This window comes from Micropterus salmoides, unplaced genomic scaffold, assembly GCF_014851395.1.
Source record: "Micropterus salmoides isolate LMB-PRFRI ecotype aquatic unplaced genomic scaffold, ASM1485139v1 Ms_hic_scaffold_2, whole genome shotgun sequence".
NCBI lineage: Eukaryota > Metazoa > Chordata > Actinopteri > Centrarchiformes > Centrarchidae > Micropterus > Micropterus salmoides.
In genome coordinates, this window is record NW_024041150.1 from 34,814,149 (window position 1) to 34,830,028 (window position 15,880).

A 15,880-nucleotide genomic window follows, 5' to 3' on the forward strand; every position below is an offset into this window, starting at 1 on the left:
TGCAACGATAAGTCGACTAATTAATCACCAACTATTTTGATAATCTAGAAATCGTTCTAAGTCATTTTGCCTATGAAAAAATGTCAAAACTTCTCTGATTTCAGCTTCTTAAATGTGAACATTTTTTGACTTCTTTACTCCTCTGTGACAGTAGACTGAATACATTTGGGTTGCGGACAAAACAAGACATTTGAGGACGCCTTCTTGAGCTTTGGGAAACACTGATCAACATTTTTCACCATTTTCTGACATTTTATAGACCAAACAACTAATTGATTAATAGATAATATGATATTCAGTGAAAATAATCATTAGTTGCAGCCCAAGTGTGCAAGCACAGAAATGGAAATATTTCTGTGGTTTTAAAAATGTTGCAGTAAAAACATAATGAAACTGGTTTTAAGACCTTGTAGAAATCTTTAATATATGTTCATTCAAATGTTTAAATAAATTAAACCTTGTAGTGACATTAGGAGTGTCTACAAGAAAAAAATCATAATTTCAGCCATTTTAAATCCATCTAGAGGTTTAAGGCACCGACCGTGTAATTGCAACATCCCCGGGGATCTTTGTGGCATTTCATACCTGATTTACCTTTTTATATCCTCTCATTTCCTGTCTGCTCTCTAATGCCTAAAACAAAAAGTAAAATCTTACCTCCAGTGGTGTAACTTTTGATCCTTGCGGTGACAGGTATGTTTGGCCAGTATATTGTCTTAGAAACGAGTGCGGTTCATTTTACAGCACATGGTGCTTTGGTTTTACAACTCACAACTGGACTGCGTTCGTAAACAGAGACTGTCCTTTAATTTGTTTGCGCTCTTAAGACCCATCATATAATCATAAAGATCTTATCTATCTGCTATCATAGGCAATATAATATCTTATACTGTATTTGACTACAACTTTTAAATCCCCAAAACCTGTCACACATAAATGGGCACCTTGTTTGTATTAGTCTCAAATTGACTTCTAGGGTAGCAATAAAGATTTCTTTAAACATTATAAAACGTGGTTCAGTTTGAACTGAAGGATTTGAAGCCACCAACCGGTTTCCCCCCCTTCCCATGTTAATCTCTGTGGCTTTAACAGTCAACAACAGAGCGGTAAGGGAACCAAGGTTGTGATTCATGGCCCAGGAGTATTCTTTAAGCGTCATTTCTTTGGCGGTGATTTTCATGGCAGAATATTTAAGCAGAACAACATGTGAGAACAGCTTATTTCCACAGTCCAATTGGAAACATCCTCTACCATCTTAATTTAATGTGGTTTTGGTATGACTTCACATCAGAACATACAAACAACCATTAAATTGAGTTACTGTACTAGTAGTGTTTGTGGGCGGGTTCCTCTAATCTGTGACATCTGTAAATTTTAGTTCCTGCACCAGCGCTGCCCGGTTACTGATGATGTCGTCTAGACGTCAATGACTCGACTTTTTTCTCTTAGTACAACAAACTCTTAATGGTCCGGATATAACTTTTCACCGCACAGAGAAGAGATTTATCTCGCATTAATAATTGACGCAGCCTTTGCTCGTGTCGAGTCGACCTCTGCAATTCACTGTGGAGATTAAGGTAGCTGAAGTTAGCTAATTAGAGCAGAGAGCCAACAGAAACATCCAGTGTATATTAGCATGCAGACTAGAGAGATAAAGACAGTTTGGTAATTTGCATTTTTGGCTTGAGAAAAGAGGTTTTTAGCATTTGCTTTCTAAAGGCTGCAGCTCCTGGCAAGGTTATTGCTGAGCTATTGGTATTGATTAACAACCCCATTAACCTCATGCCCATGTATTATAGTCAACCATTGCTGTGGAGGAGTTTAAATCTTACTCAGGTTCTTCTTAAAGGGATTTCTTGAAGACGCAGCAGCATTTGTTTGCAGGAATGAAAAACAGCATGTTCCTCCAGAAGTTATCTAAAGCATGATAAAATATTCATGGCGACGTTAGCCAGAGACATAATCCGACTGCCAACTGCTGATATTGTCTAATCACATTATTTTTATGGGTCTGCCTTCCCTCATCTAAACAGAAAAGATACCCAGACCTCAAGCTGGTGCAGTCTGTTCCTCCAGTTGTTTCCATACAAACATTCTGAGAGTCTAAATTGTTTACTTACACAGTTTACACACTGCGTTTGCAAAGAGATAAGTGTGAGCATTGTGGTGCTTCCTCTCCACTGATGTAACTTCAAGACCCTTCCAGATTATCTGTCCAGATCATCATTTTCCCAGCATATTAAAAGCAAATCTGAGAAAAATTCAAAAGCGTAATGGACATTGTAATATCAAGATATTGCCTGGTCACTGCTGACTGGTCATGACGTAGCTAAAAATCTGTCCATTTCTTCAGTTTAAACATGAAATCAAATTAAGACCAAAAAGAGGATTCATTCAAACTTTCAGGACAAGTTGGTGCGTTTAAAAAATGACGATGTCAGATGTTGACTTCTAGAAAAAAAGCTGTAGACAGTGATATCAGCTGCCTGGCTACTACTGATGTAACTGTGACATCACCAACCTCACGCCCCGCCCCTCTAGTTGACAGCGAGAGACGAGACGCTGCTAACAGGAAGGAAGTCTTCTCTCAGTGGATGTGAGTTGTGTTGGGCTGATCCATGAGTTTTCCACTGTGTCAGCTCTTTAGGAGTGAGGAGATGGTGAAGAAACACAGCCTTGTTTCTAACTTGACAGTCATGTATTTTTAAAATTACACGGTGGTTTGAGAAAGGAAATCATAACCCAGAAGAGTGTGTGTGTGTGTGTGTGTGTGTGTGTGTGTGTGTGTGTGTGTGGATTTGGTTCAAATAGAAACACGACAATCAGCAAAACTGGAGTTGCAGGTTTAAGGCAGGCTACGTCTGACAGCAGTGATTTTGCTTCTTGGTCGATTATATAATTGTGTGTCCGACTCCGGGGAAATCGGGAGGTTTTCGTATGTAGGACCGGGTTAATTTAACTCTACACAAAAAAACCCCGCTGGTTTCATCTTTGATTAGGGCTGGGCAGTAAAACAATAACAATATAACAAATGTTTAATACATTTTTTATTTAATTGATCAAATTTTTCTATTAAGATATTTATTTTGTTGAGGAAAAGGGACTGAAAATAAGATTTTACTTAATATTTACTCATGCAAATTTGCTGAAAAAAGATAATTGTTCTTAATGTTCTACCTCAGATTAGTTAAGTAACCCACTTCTTTGTCATCAAGTGTTTGTTCTGACCATAAAGAAAAGTTTACAACCACAATTAACTTTCACTCGGGAGCAAAAATCTGCCTTTTAACATTGAAAGAAATAATGATTTGACCTTTAATGTGGTAATTGTCGATATTGAATGATATGACATTTTTCATTGTGATAATATCTTTGGCCAGCCCTTTACATTGATTCATTAGCTGACACTATCTGTGATGACACATCACTGAATAAACTCCAGCTCGTGTCCTAAACAGATGAAAGCAGTAAACGTTTGTGAGCCTTTTTTTTTTTTTTCTTGCATTTTATTTCCTGCCTTTTTTAATAGTATTTCACCTCAGACTTCCTCCCTTTCTTTCCCCTCATGAGGCTATGCAAAGCGCTGTTGAGGTCCCTAACTGCTCATTAGTGTACACTTGAACTTGTTGCCAAGCAAGTCTCCTTAAAAGCCATACTTATTAGCCCGGCTGTAATTGTTTATCCTTGTGTAAACTGTTGCTCAGGGACTCCTGAGCCTCCAGTGTTAGGCAAAAGAGAGTTTGGATGTAGGAGGGGTTGCTAGTCTAAATACTAGTTTGAGACTAATATCAAGATACTCTGATCCTTCTGTCTACAACTAGTGGACACAAAGGTGTTGTTGAGCAACGCAGTCGTGCTCCTAATGCCCGTGTTGCAGTGTATTTGCAGGGTGTTGTTTATGTTTCTTCGATAAATAAAGCCCGACTTTAGCAGGTTAAAGCATCGTAACAATCACCCAGCTGAGGTTTAGGGATGAGACAAATGGAACGTTCTGTCTTTGTCTAAAGAAGGACCGCCTTTCCCATGAAATCCTTTGCTGTCAAGAGGAAAAAGTGAGCATGTTAGTGCTTGTTCTCGCTGTATGACATTGCTGCCTGTGTTATTTTTGTTTTTAGGGGACAAAAAGACGGGAAGGACTCTGATATTAAAAATGCATTCAGACTAATACCAGCTGATTCTGTACATCTCTTCATTTATTGATGTGCTGATGTTCTGCTCTGTATTTATTGTCCTCATTGTTTTCTTTAAATTATTTGAGCTGATAAACATCTACAGCGTTGACTCTTGGCACCACGTAACCTCCATTGTTTGTGGTAATGTTTTATTGATGAGGAAACAGAGAGTGTGATGGCTGCGTCTGCAAGCAAGGACATAAAACCTTTTATTTTTCTTTAGTACCTGCTTTGAGTGAGAGAGACGTTTTGTGTGTGGCCTGTAACAAGTGTAAAGTCGAAGGAAAACAAAACGATTTAAACTGAATAAAACTGGATCAGGAAGGGGGGAAAAAACTGGAAGAGAAGGAATTTCTTACCAAGATGATAAAGCACAAAGCAAAATAAAAGGAGGAGCGGTCACACAGTCCTGCAGTGTATGTTTTATATAAACTTATATAAACACTAGCAGATGATGTTTATGGGTCAGACATGTGGAAGTACAGTAAACTGGCTTCCAAGTTACAGTTTATTCTGGTTAAAAACATTTTTACTGCTTGGCATTTACTTAAATCCCTTCCTGTTGCTTAATCACTGGGGTTGTACAAATGAAGATGATCATCGTTGCGACACATTTTTATTGTTCGTTATACTGACTTTACATCCTGTCGGTGGTGTTGTAGGCTGTGGATATAATGATTGACGGGGAACGAGTCTCTGCTTTTTAAAAACATTTTATATTTATACATCACATTGTTAACTCCACAAGGTCATATGGTAGCGACTATGTGAAACGAGTGAATGGTCAAATGAACGGAAAGGCAACCGTTTTTGATACTAAGAATGGTGAGCAGATTTCGGGAGTTCAGGAGGTGAACAACAAGCTGTAAAACGATTATTACGACTGTTTCCTTTCACCGAGTAAAGGTCATCCAGGAGCATTTTGAACACTGAAAGCTGTTATGAGCTTGACAATCTGTCACAGCTTTGCCTCTGTAGTGGTAAAAATTCCTCCCTCATCCATGTGAGGAAGAAGGGATTCGCTGGTTTGCTGCCTTTTACAGCAACGGCCTTCTTCTTCTTCACGTTCACACAGTCAGGGAGCTACCGGTAAGACTTACTGTGAAACCCCCAAGATGCGTCAGAGCTAAAGTACAGCAATACGTAGCGACGGTGGTATTCGTCCACTCTCCTGAACTCAAACAGGCAAGTGGCAGTCCTGTGGTCATAGTCATGCTCACCTAACCTTTTAAAGGTGACTCAAGCACTGAATGAGTCACAGTAACACTGAAAAGACTTGAGCTTTTAATCCTTCATCATGCTTGTGAGGTTTTGTTTGCGAGGGCTGGGTCTGAAACAGGGCTGCAAATAACAACTATTCTCAGTGTAAATGCATCCACCAAATATTTTCTCCATCAATCAGTTGTTTGGTGCATAAAATGTCAGAAAATAATGAAACATGCTGATAATAATTTCCTTAAAACCCAAAGCGATATGATCAGATGTTTTGTTTTAGACTCTCAGTTTACTATCACATAGGATTAAAAAGGAAGCAAGTCCTCACATTTGAGAAGCAGGAATCAGAAAATTTAGCTTGAAAAGGGCCTCAAATTATCCAAATAGTATCCAAATAAAAAGACATTTGGCTCCTGGCTGAATGAAACACTGCAGATAGCTGTGAAGAATGGCCACAAACTGAAGTTTGAACTTTATTTAATCTCTGGATTTAAGTTTTTAATGTGGGCTGAGTGGTTCAGTCCAATGAAATCGTCAATGAAAGTAATTCCCTGACTTTAAAAAGTCTTGTTTTTGCTTCTTTTCCAGCAGAACGGTTGCATCATATCCTCATATTTCAGGTTTATTTCCAGCACGTGGAAAACATTTTCTTACGGACATGAAAATTTATTTAATCAACTGCAGAGACACATATTCCTCCTTTTTATTTAATTTCATCTGACCCGGTAAATATGATTTAAAATCTCGGCCTCTGCAAAGTAGTGACGGTCCGCGACATTAGCACGTTCCAGAAATGCATGTTTGTAGTCGCCAAGCGTCGGGGGTGGGGGCGTCACATGAGACGCCAGTTCCCATGATGGAAACCAGGGCTTGGGAGTTCGAAGTTCAAACCCTCACTGGCGACAGTGTGTGTCAAATCATTCCGCAACAGATAACACTCTGTGTAGGTTTTGGCAGACAGTGCTGCGGTCACATGACGAAAGAGAGCGTGTTGAGTTTTCTGTAAAAGGATTAAGAGTGGGTGTGTGTCGATGTTCAGTGAAAATGTAAGATTATAGTCCGCTCTGTCCCCTCAGGAAGCACAGAGTTAGTGCTGAGCTCAGCATGACATCCCTGGCTGGAAACGAGCAGAGTTGCTCCAGGAATTCTTGTGTTGCTGACCCATTTTCCTGAGAAGTACGAGCACTGGATCAGTTTAGCACTGCGGTGAAATCTTAGCTGAGATTGTTTTGCTTTTGGTATTTGAAGTTGCAGACTGTGTGTGTGTGTGTTCCTGTGTCGCAGGGCAGTGCTTCCTTTTAGAGACTCAGTTGTTGATTTGTGTTTGTCTGTGAAGGTTGTGATGGACCGGGTGTCCTGGGTGTACGCCGCCTCTCACTCTGTGCATGCTGGGATAAGCTTCAGCTCCTCGCACTGGACAATGTATTGCAGTGGTTCTCAAACTTTTTCACGTCAGGGATCCTTAAACTCACACAAATTATTTTTGGCCCATGGTCACCCCCTTTGATAGGAATTTGTCTTTTAGATGTTTTATAACATAAAGTCTATGAAACTCCAGGCTCCACTTTGAGAACCACTGACATATAGAAGGCAGGTGGATGCTCCATTTAAAAGAAAATATGTTTTTGTCCATCCATCCATCCATCGTCAGCGACTTATTCTGCATGCCGGGTCGCAGGATATGTTTTTGTAGCATCAATAATTCAATTTTGGAAGAAGCTCTTTTTTTGCACAATGCACCGTCACTATGACTGCGTGCCACTTTCACTTCCTGTTCATTTGATGTTCCTGAGAACTTGTAAATATTGTGAGGTTGACACATTTTGTGGCTTGTGGCGTTCACCTGGGTCATCCATGGCCAGAAGCTGAAACATCTTTCAGTAAAGCTGCTTCATACATTGTACAAGTGTTGCTGGACCTTCGACCCTTTGAGGCTGGTTTTCCTTCTCCATGCACCTTGCAAGTATTGCTAGGCATTAAACAATAGCGATAATCATTGCAATATAATCTTGCTCAATAACGGTATAACAAATGTTCAATAAATGTTCGATTTAATTTATTTGAATCACAAACAAATCTGCACTTGTTTTATTTTTATGATGGTTATCCTGTTGAGGAAAAGCCATTGAAAAAAAGATTTAACTTAATTTTACTCATGCATATTTGTTGAAAATGTTTTTATTATTATAATTATTTTGAATGCTTTACCTCAGATTTAAAATATATAAAAGAAAAGATGTAAAATGATCCACAGTTTTATTGATCAAGTGTTTGTTCTGTCCATAAAGAAAAGTTTACAGTTAATCAGTATAACAGTTAAAATGGTTTCTTCAATGATCATTCAGGACCATAAATCAGCCTTTAAACTCGAAAGAAACAATGATTTGACATTTATTGTGAGAATTATTTTTATCGACTAATATGATTATTACATTTTTTTTTATGGTGATATCATTTTTGGCCATATCACCCAGCCCCACTTGCACGTAGGCAAAGTTGTGCCAGAAACCCCCTTTCTACTTTCTGCAGTTAACTGAAATAGTCCTGTTTCATTAATTTTGGTCTAAAGTATTTTCAAATACCAGTCAAATCATGTCCGCCTGTTCTGCTTCTCAACATTGCAACTTTGGCGTTTTAGCTTTTGAGAAATTTTCCAAGAATATCCAGCCATCAGACAGGAAGTAAGGGGTAAAATAATTGCCACAGTCCGGTCCTGACCCTTCAGTGTAAGCAGTCACCACTGCCCAAAGAATTTGATCGTGGTTTAGCCCTATCTACTTTAAATACACGGCACTGTATATCTCATGGAGGTCTAACTCAGACCTTTTGTGTGAGAAGGAGGAAGGTAACGCACTTCTCCCGAGGTCATAGCTGGGTCGGGTTCAGTGCAGAAGACAGACCTGTTAACAGAGTTTCATGATTTAAAATATGTTCATGCATTATTTCGTGAACTCTGTTACTTTTCTGCATAAACCAGACGAGAGCTTTTCAGTATTTGATATTCAAAAAGGACTGAACTCCCAGAATGGACTCAATTGAAAACAGATATACCCACAACCTGACACAGCACTGTGTATCACACAGCCTTTCTTTCTGACAGCCATCAGGGTCCCACCGGACTCAAAAGACCTTGTAAACAAAAATGACCTCATCTTAACGCAGCGAACGACCTCAGCCAATCAGGAGAGAGCTCACACACGCTCAAGACCTATAAAAAGCTCAGCAAATCTACTTCTACTTACCAGACAGATTAGCCAATCATTGCTCATTTCCACAGCTTTCTGGCCAATGAGGGAGTTCTCTGTTGGAGTCCACTTCCTAGAGGAGTTCAGAGGAGGGAAGAGGTTTCACAGAGACTGTGGGTACTCAGTTTGGGCTGTTTGGGGACCAGGAATGAGAGATGGTCTGGGAGTTCTGGACTAAGCAGCTGGATGAGGAGGATCTGGTTGAAAATGGTGAGTTTGGGTCGCTGGAGACTTTATGGGAGAGCTTTCTTTGTAGCTCTGATATGTCTGTTTTTTTTTTTTTTTTGGTCTCTGAGAAAGTCTGCACTCAAAATGACTCACTGAACGGATAAATGAGAAAGTGAGTTTTAAATGCATTTACAAAGAAAGGCTGTCGGCTTTGCTGTGTTTCTGCTGATGCCTTTAACTTTTAACACGGTGGAGTTTAATCATTAGGACCACTTTACGACTCATCAGGCACTGAGTCATGTGGTTAATGTTTCTGTGCTGCAGCTTACGTGAGAAAAATGGATGTTTTTGGTGGCTGATGTGTGTGTATACAGCTGTGTATGTCGGTGTATTTGACATACTGGTCTACAGCAACAATACGTGTGTGTGTGTTGTGCATTTCCTACTTCATACATGTTTGGGGTAACAGAAGCTGTTTTGTTCCTTTTTTTTACACAGTCATGACTTTATATCTCAGGTCAAACTCCGATCCTTACTACTTGTTTTCTTTAGTTGTCTTTGTTTTTTTTGTTTTTTTAGCATTCACTCGCTAGTGTTATTCTCTTAGTGTGTTTGTTGTTATGTGATAGTGTTTTCTCAAGACTTCACTGAGTCTCTTTGGGCCATCATGAGTGAGGTGCAAAGGTCAGTCACGTTTTTTTTTTTTTTTTTTAATAGGGGCGAAAGAAAAGGGCACACAAGGACTTGAATGATGGCAATGAGTAAAGTTTAAGTTTTGTAAGTTGTTGTTGGCTATATGTAGTTTTTCGATGAAATCACTTATTAATAAATCATATTTTTCTGCCTTATTGTCAATGGGCTCAAACCTCACTTAAAAATGATGGTCAAGCCTGTTTTCTCTGTTGCTTGCATCAGCCACCATTCTGTTATTAATGTGAGGACACCGGGTCGGGATGTAGCCCTGTGCGCGCTCCCGAGCCTGAGCCTCTCCCTGACTACGGCAACACCACAGCTAACGACATGCAGTCCACAAACACCACAAAATAACCGGCTCCCAGCATATCAGAGACTCCAACAACAACTCCACGTAAGGATAAAAACAACAATAAAGGTTTATGTGATGAAGCCCGTCAGACCAAATGAGATTCAGATAATGTCAGTGAAAACAGTGAACATCAGAAAGGGTGGAGTCATGAGAGTCACGGTTGCCCGTTGGCTCACGCCGAACAGTTGCTAACATTATCCGGTGCAATATATAATATGTAACATTATAGCTTTTCACATTACTTTACCAGCTAATGCGACCCATATTACTATTCTGTTTACCACCGGTATTAAATTGTTGATTTAGCCTGCAAGAAAGCAAATGTGGAGTGATTTGTTTACTAGCCTATAGTGATCCAAGGCTCGACAGCCAGCTAACGTTAGCACAGATCCACCGCTGTTTGCTTTGTAGCGTTCAATTTAGATTTATTGATGTTTTACTGATACTCATGATGTATCACATCAGCTAAATGCAGTAAATGTAACATCATCATGTAACCAGCATGGTTTGGTTCAAACCAAACCAACATGGCGACGTCCATGTAAGAGGACCCGTGGTGAATGTAGATAGAAATTCCTTTATCCTTTCCTTTATACACCACTAAAACCAAGTTATGGATATTATATTGCATTTCTGTCAATAGAACCTCCTAAATATTAAACACTGAACCTTTTAAGTTATTTACTTAAGGAATAAAAATAACATGTACTTCTGTCATCCAAAGATGGAGTGTAGAGAAATCGAATCAGTCAAAGTCTGGTAAAATTTGGCTATGGATCGTACTGTATATCTCTCTACAGTGGATGATTTTGAGGTTCTCAATAGGGTTGAGACATGAGACAACAGATTTTAAAACCAGAAAATGTGGATGGGCAAGACATTTTCAGCAGCTCGTTTAAAACCTTTAAACGCAAATGAATGTAGTAAAAATAATTTTTGACTGTTTCAGTCTTGAAAAATGCAACCCGACCACCCCAGGGTACCAGGCTTTATTTGTAAGATGCAATCAAACTCTGCACTTCAGCGTCCCTCCCCTGTGATCCCTCGGGAAAGTTTGTCCAGAAAGTCGGGTGTTTGTCAATGTGGTGCACTTCCCGTCTTGTTTACTGGGTGGCTCGGAGGTTGCTTCTGGTCCGGATGTGGCTCGCGAGCCGCCAATTAAAAAGGCCGATATCATGGTGAAAAGATAACTTGTACTATAAAAGAGGATTTTATTTCTACTGCCAGCCCTGGGTCTTTAAACTGTCAAAGACAATGGCTGCCTCTTTGGCTTGATAACCAACTTTGACTCAAGATATTCAAATGAGCTTCTGTACAAATAGCAGATTAATGTTGTTGCATCTCCACAGCGTTTCAAAGGTTTTCAAACGGACTTTGATGGAGGGTCATGTGGCTAATTGCAGCCCGAGCATTTTTCATTCATTCATTCATTCATTCATTCATGAATGACACTTACCCATCACGGTGCAGGGTCATGATGGTCATATGATCTGGAGCACATTCCAGCATTTTACAGCAAGGGTCATTGATTTAGGAGAAGCTTTAACATGCCAGCAGTACAAGAAATAGTTTTTCCTGGTTTTAAATTTAAACCATTTTGTCGCTTTATTCGTGCTGCCAGACAGTGATTATTATTACAGCACTCCTCCCTCTGCAGATGTCTCACTCACACCTGGCTCTAGTTACTTTATAGGTCTCATTACCATCAGCTGACTCCTTCCCTTTAACCTTATAGATGCTGATGTGTTGCATAAGGTGAGACAAGAATTTTGCAACAAAGACCGGATGACCTGACAGAAGAAATAAACATGTCACCTCAAGGCTGCAGTACAGGACAGACGAGAGTGTACATATACACATACGCACGCACACACATACTTACATACATACAGTTTTTTGTTTAAAAGGTACTACTACTTTTTTTTTTTTTTTTTGTCTTTGTTAAACTTATAGAAATAAATGTCATCAACTCTAGGATGTGCTTGTCTGTGATGTGTTGCTTTCTCAAAATTCATACCATAGATTGCTCATATCAACCTAAAACATTTTTTTTTTACTTATTTGTGCTTTCCAGTTAATCTGTAGAAATACGGACAAAATGTAGCACTAATGTAGATTTGCACATGTATAGTTGTAGTAGTTAGAGAGAGAGAGAGAGAGAGAGAGAGAGAGAGAGAGAGAGAGAGAGAGAGAGAGAGAGAGAGAGAGAGAGAGAGAGAGAGAGAGAGAGAGAGAGAGAGAGAGAGAGAGAGAGAGAGAGAGAGAGAGAGAGAGAGAGAGAGAGAGAGAGAGAGAGAGAGAGAGAGAGAGAGAGAGAGAGAGAGAGAGAGAGAGAGAGAGAGAGAGAGAGAGAGAGAGAGAGAGAGAGAGAGAGAGAGATATTCTTAGAGCTAATTTAAAACCAGTCCAACTTGTCAACTCAGGTGTAAGTGCTTCTTTTGTTTCAGTGGATGTTCCCCTCCCTTACATGTTAGAAATGTGGCTGGTGTTTGTGAGGCATTACATAATGGTAAAATTTCAATAGCCGTTTATATTTTCTGGTTATTGTCATACTGAAATGGCAAACTCTACCCCAGCAAAGACAATGGTTGAGTGATGTGTTTCTTTCTGAAATATGTCCAGCATGTATGTTTACATGTAGCTTCCTGTCAGCTTCTTATCTAACTATACTTCCTCCCACAGACAGGAAGCACCACCTCCGTCATTTGCAGTACGTCTTCCATTAATGCAACAAATTTTTATTCGACATAAAGGATTGTTTTGGTCCCATAATGACTCAGAATTCAGAACGGACTGAACAACCTATGTGGTTTCCTGTTTCTCTCGGGGAGCTGTTTCTGATTGGTTGCTGCTGTCAAGTAGTTGTTGCAGACTGTGGCTCAGACGCTGCCACGTACTCCAGGCCTTTTGTCGTGGGTCACTTGAGAGAATGCAGCTGAAGTCGATCTCATTGCTTTATGCCTCAAACACTCATTAATACAGTATTGTTGAGAATGGTGTTATCACTATTACAACAGTAGGCTATAGTACACATTTTCTGCTGCCCCTTTGTTCATTGTTCTTCCCTCTTTCTTTGCTCAGTAACAATAGTGAGCAATAATAGTGGGTTTGCTGCTGCCAGCACTTTCTCAAGACTTGTGTGCGTGTGCGCGCCGTATGGTTGGATTGAATTGAACTCAGGTGTGTTCCCCCCTTGGTGTGGATCTTTTGTGCAGGTGTGAATACAGCAATCGCCAAACAACCGTGCCGAGACCCTGAAAAGGTGGTCTTGGTCCGTTTCCAAACCAACTTTGGTCGTTTAAGGTGTGAATGACTGAGTGTAATAGGTTCAGATTTATACTGGGGCTGATGAAATGGCTAAACGCGTCTCATTAGTCACTACACGCAGCAGTATGCAGTATTGTTAGCAGAAATAATTTCTGATGTGTAACCTGTTGATCTGGTTGCATGAACGTAGCCTCTGTGAATTCAAACTTTATATTTGATCCATCTTCTGCGCTGTGAACTGTCGTCATGCCATGCCAGAGCTTATTTAGTGTAGTTTTCGAATCGAAAGCTTCCTGCTCCGCCCAGCTCCAGACTGTATGTTGAAATAGCCTGAAATCGTTTCACCATGGTAGAAAATTTAAACAAATAGAGCATATGTGTGTGAAATACTGCTGGACTTCTGACCGCAGAAAGCACAAATAACATCCAAGTCACAATCTAAGTGTTTAAATAACTGATCTCCAAAACGCACCAGGGCAGAAGGCAATACAGCAAAATCTGTGGCAGACAGATGTGTGGTAGATAGAAAGCAAGAGGCTGGTGTTTGTGTGTGAGGGTGTTAATGCCTTTTTCTCTCTCCCCCCTCTTTCTCTTCCTTTCGCTCCCTGTTCCTCCCTCCCAGGATGTTATGAGGAATACAGCGCCAACAGCAGAGCAGCCGGTATGAACGGAAACGGACCCAGCAAGCTTGTGGACCCACTGGAGGACCCAGTCCCCGGACTGGGCACCTATGAAGACTTCAACACCATCGACTGGGTCCGAGAGAAGAGCAAGGACCGTGACAGACACAGAGAGGTAGGAGGAAGAGCACTGCGTCTATTTAAGGAAGGGAAATAGTGTAAAAACCTTAACTAGATCAGAGTTATTTAGCACAAAGAAGAGTTTACCTCACTGTCACCCTGTAGTGAGGCAAAGAACGCTCTCTGGGTATCAAAGCTTTAATAAGCACATCATAAAATTGGTATATATGTTAGAAAATATGGGAAGTGAAAGTTTGAACTCCAGTTTGTGGTAACTCTGACAGAAAACAACCACCATGTATAACCTCTTGCTCTTCACGCCCTGCTTAGTGTTTATATTTATAGCTCCACAGATTCACACATAGAAACTGCAGGTTATGTACCCGCTGCTGAAGTGGTGAAATTCAAAAGCACTATTTACTGTGATCAGTGCACATAATCCATGTGTAAAAGCACCGGAGCTGTAACATAGTGACCTCTGTTTTAGCAGCAACATAAATAAGAAGTATCACTGCAACCATATGTAAAGTAATACAATATAGGATAATTTCTAACATTGATCTCTTCGTCTCCATCCAGATCACCAATAAGAGCAGACAGTCGACTATGGCTCTGCTGCACAGCGTCAGTGATGCCTTCTCTGGATGGCTTCTTATGCTGCTGGTGGGACTCATGTCAGGTAATGCACTTTATTTCTTAAAGCTACAGCCTGGACTCATTTTGTTTAATACGCATAAAATAAATCAACATGTGAGTAAAGCCTGCCGTTAGAAACTGGGACACTGTTTAAGGTATTTTTGGAATGCTTGACACCACAAACCAAATTCCTCTCTCCTCATTTGTAGTGGGGGAGGCAAATCATAGCAGCAGATATCGAAAAAGCCACAGGAAATAAAACCCAAACTATCTGCACAGCTAGATATCACTTCTGCTAAGTGGAAAACTTACAGCACAGTGGGTTTGCGCTTATGTTCCCTCTCTATTGGTGTGTTGTTTATACCTGGCACTCAGCTTTGTAACACTCCGACACCTGGTACTTGTATCAGTACCTGTCCAACGCCAACTACAGTTTGATTATTGCACCATGTCACACTATAGTGTACACTATTCTGTACACACTATTTAGTTATAAGTTAAGATGGTAATCTCTAGAAGTTTAATGTACTTAAATGGCTTCTTAAACACAAAACAGCAGTGCATGTACCTTTCCTCTTGTCTCTCTGTTGCCTGCTTAGCTGAGCTTAAAGGTAACTCCCATGTGGTGACAGACGGTAGGTAAAATAAGCTTCTGCAGTGTTCGGATGGAGTGAAAACGTGTTCACCATAAATGTTTCTTGTTCTCTTTGTCCCAAACTCGTCCTTCCCTCGCCCAGGTGCTCTAGCCGGCGGCATTGACATCGCAGCCCACTGGCTGACAGACATGAAGGACGGGATTTGTGTCGTTGGCTTCTGGTTCAACCACGAGCACTGCTGCTGGACGTCCAACGAGACAACGTTTCAGGAGAGGGACCGGTGTCCACAGTGGAAGAGCTGGGGGGAGCTCATAACGGGGACATCAGAGGTAGGAGAACATTGCAACGCTTTGCCGCAGTGCTGGAAAACTCATCCAGAGTGAAAATGGCTTTCTGCACAGTCATGACCTTTAGTGAAAGTCAGGCTAATGCATACAAACATCCTGGCTCCAAATGTGTCAATTAAGTATGAAAAAAGTAAATTACTTGCATGTCATGATCCAGGACTGTGAGCTGCTGTGTCTCTCTCTATTTCCTAACTTGATGCCTGTGCTTGAAGAAAGTTGTTGCATTTACACGAGGGCCCGTTGCACTCTTCACTACCTAGCAAGATTTAATGTACAGTCATTACGCTCTCTCTCTCTCTCTCTCTCATAAATTCATACTAAGAAAACATTATCCCATGCCACAAACAGTAGTTGTAGTGGTGCTTCGGCTCCATCTACTGGTTGTAAGCTGTCATGACACAAGAGAACACCACAGCTGAGCCAGGATGTTATATGAATGAAATACAGCC

General features: G+C 40.5%; 1 protein-coding gene across 3 annotated transcripts in view; it reads left to right on the forward strand.

The window, feature by feature from the left end:
* LOC119912586 (H(+)/Cl(-) exchange transporter 5-like) overlaps positions 1–15,880 on the forward strand; it is a 37,422-nt gene that overhangs the window by 1,211 nt on the left and 20,331 nt on the right. For 2 of the 3 annotated variants that reach the window (XM_038731847.1, XM_038731846.1), the window contains exons 3-5: positions 13,735–13,907; positions 14,432–14,531; positions 15,226–15,413. In XM_038731847.1, coding sequence (XP_038587775.1) covers positions 13,735–13,907; positions 14,432–14,531; positions 15,226–15,413 — 461 coding nt within the window. Of the gene's footprint in view, positions 1–8,432; positions 8,843–13,734; positions 13,908–14,431; positions 14,532–15,225; positions 15,414–15,880 lie in introns of those variants that run through there. The other variant, XM_038731848.1, reaches the window with a different exon arrangement.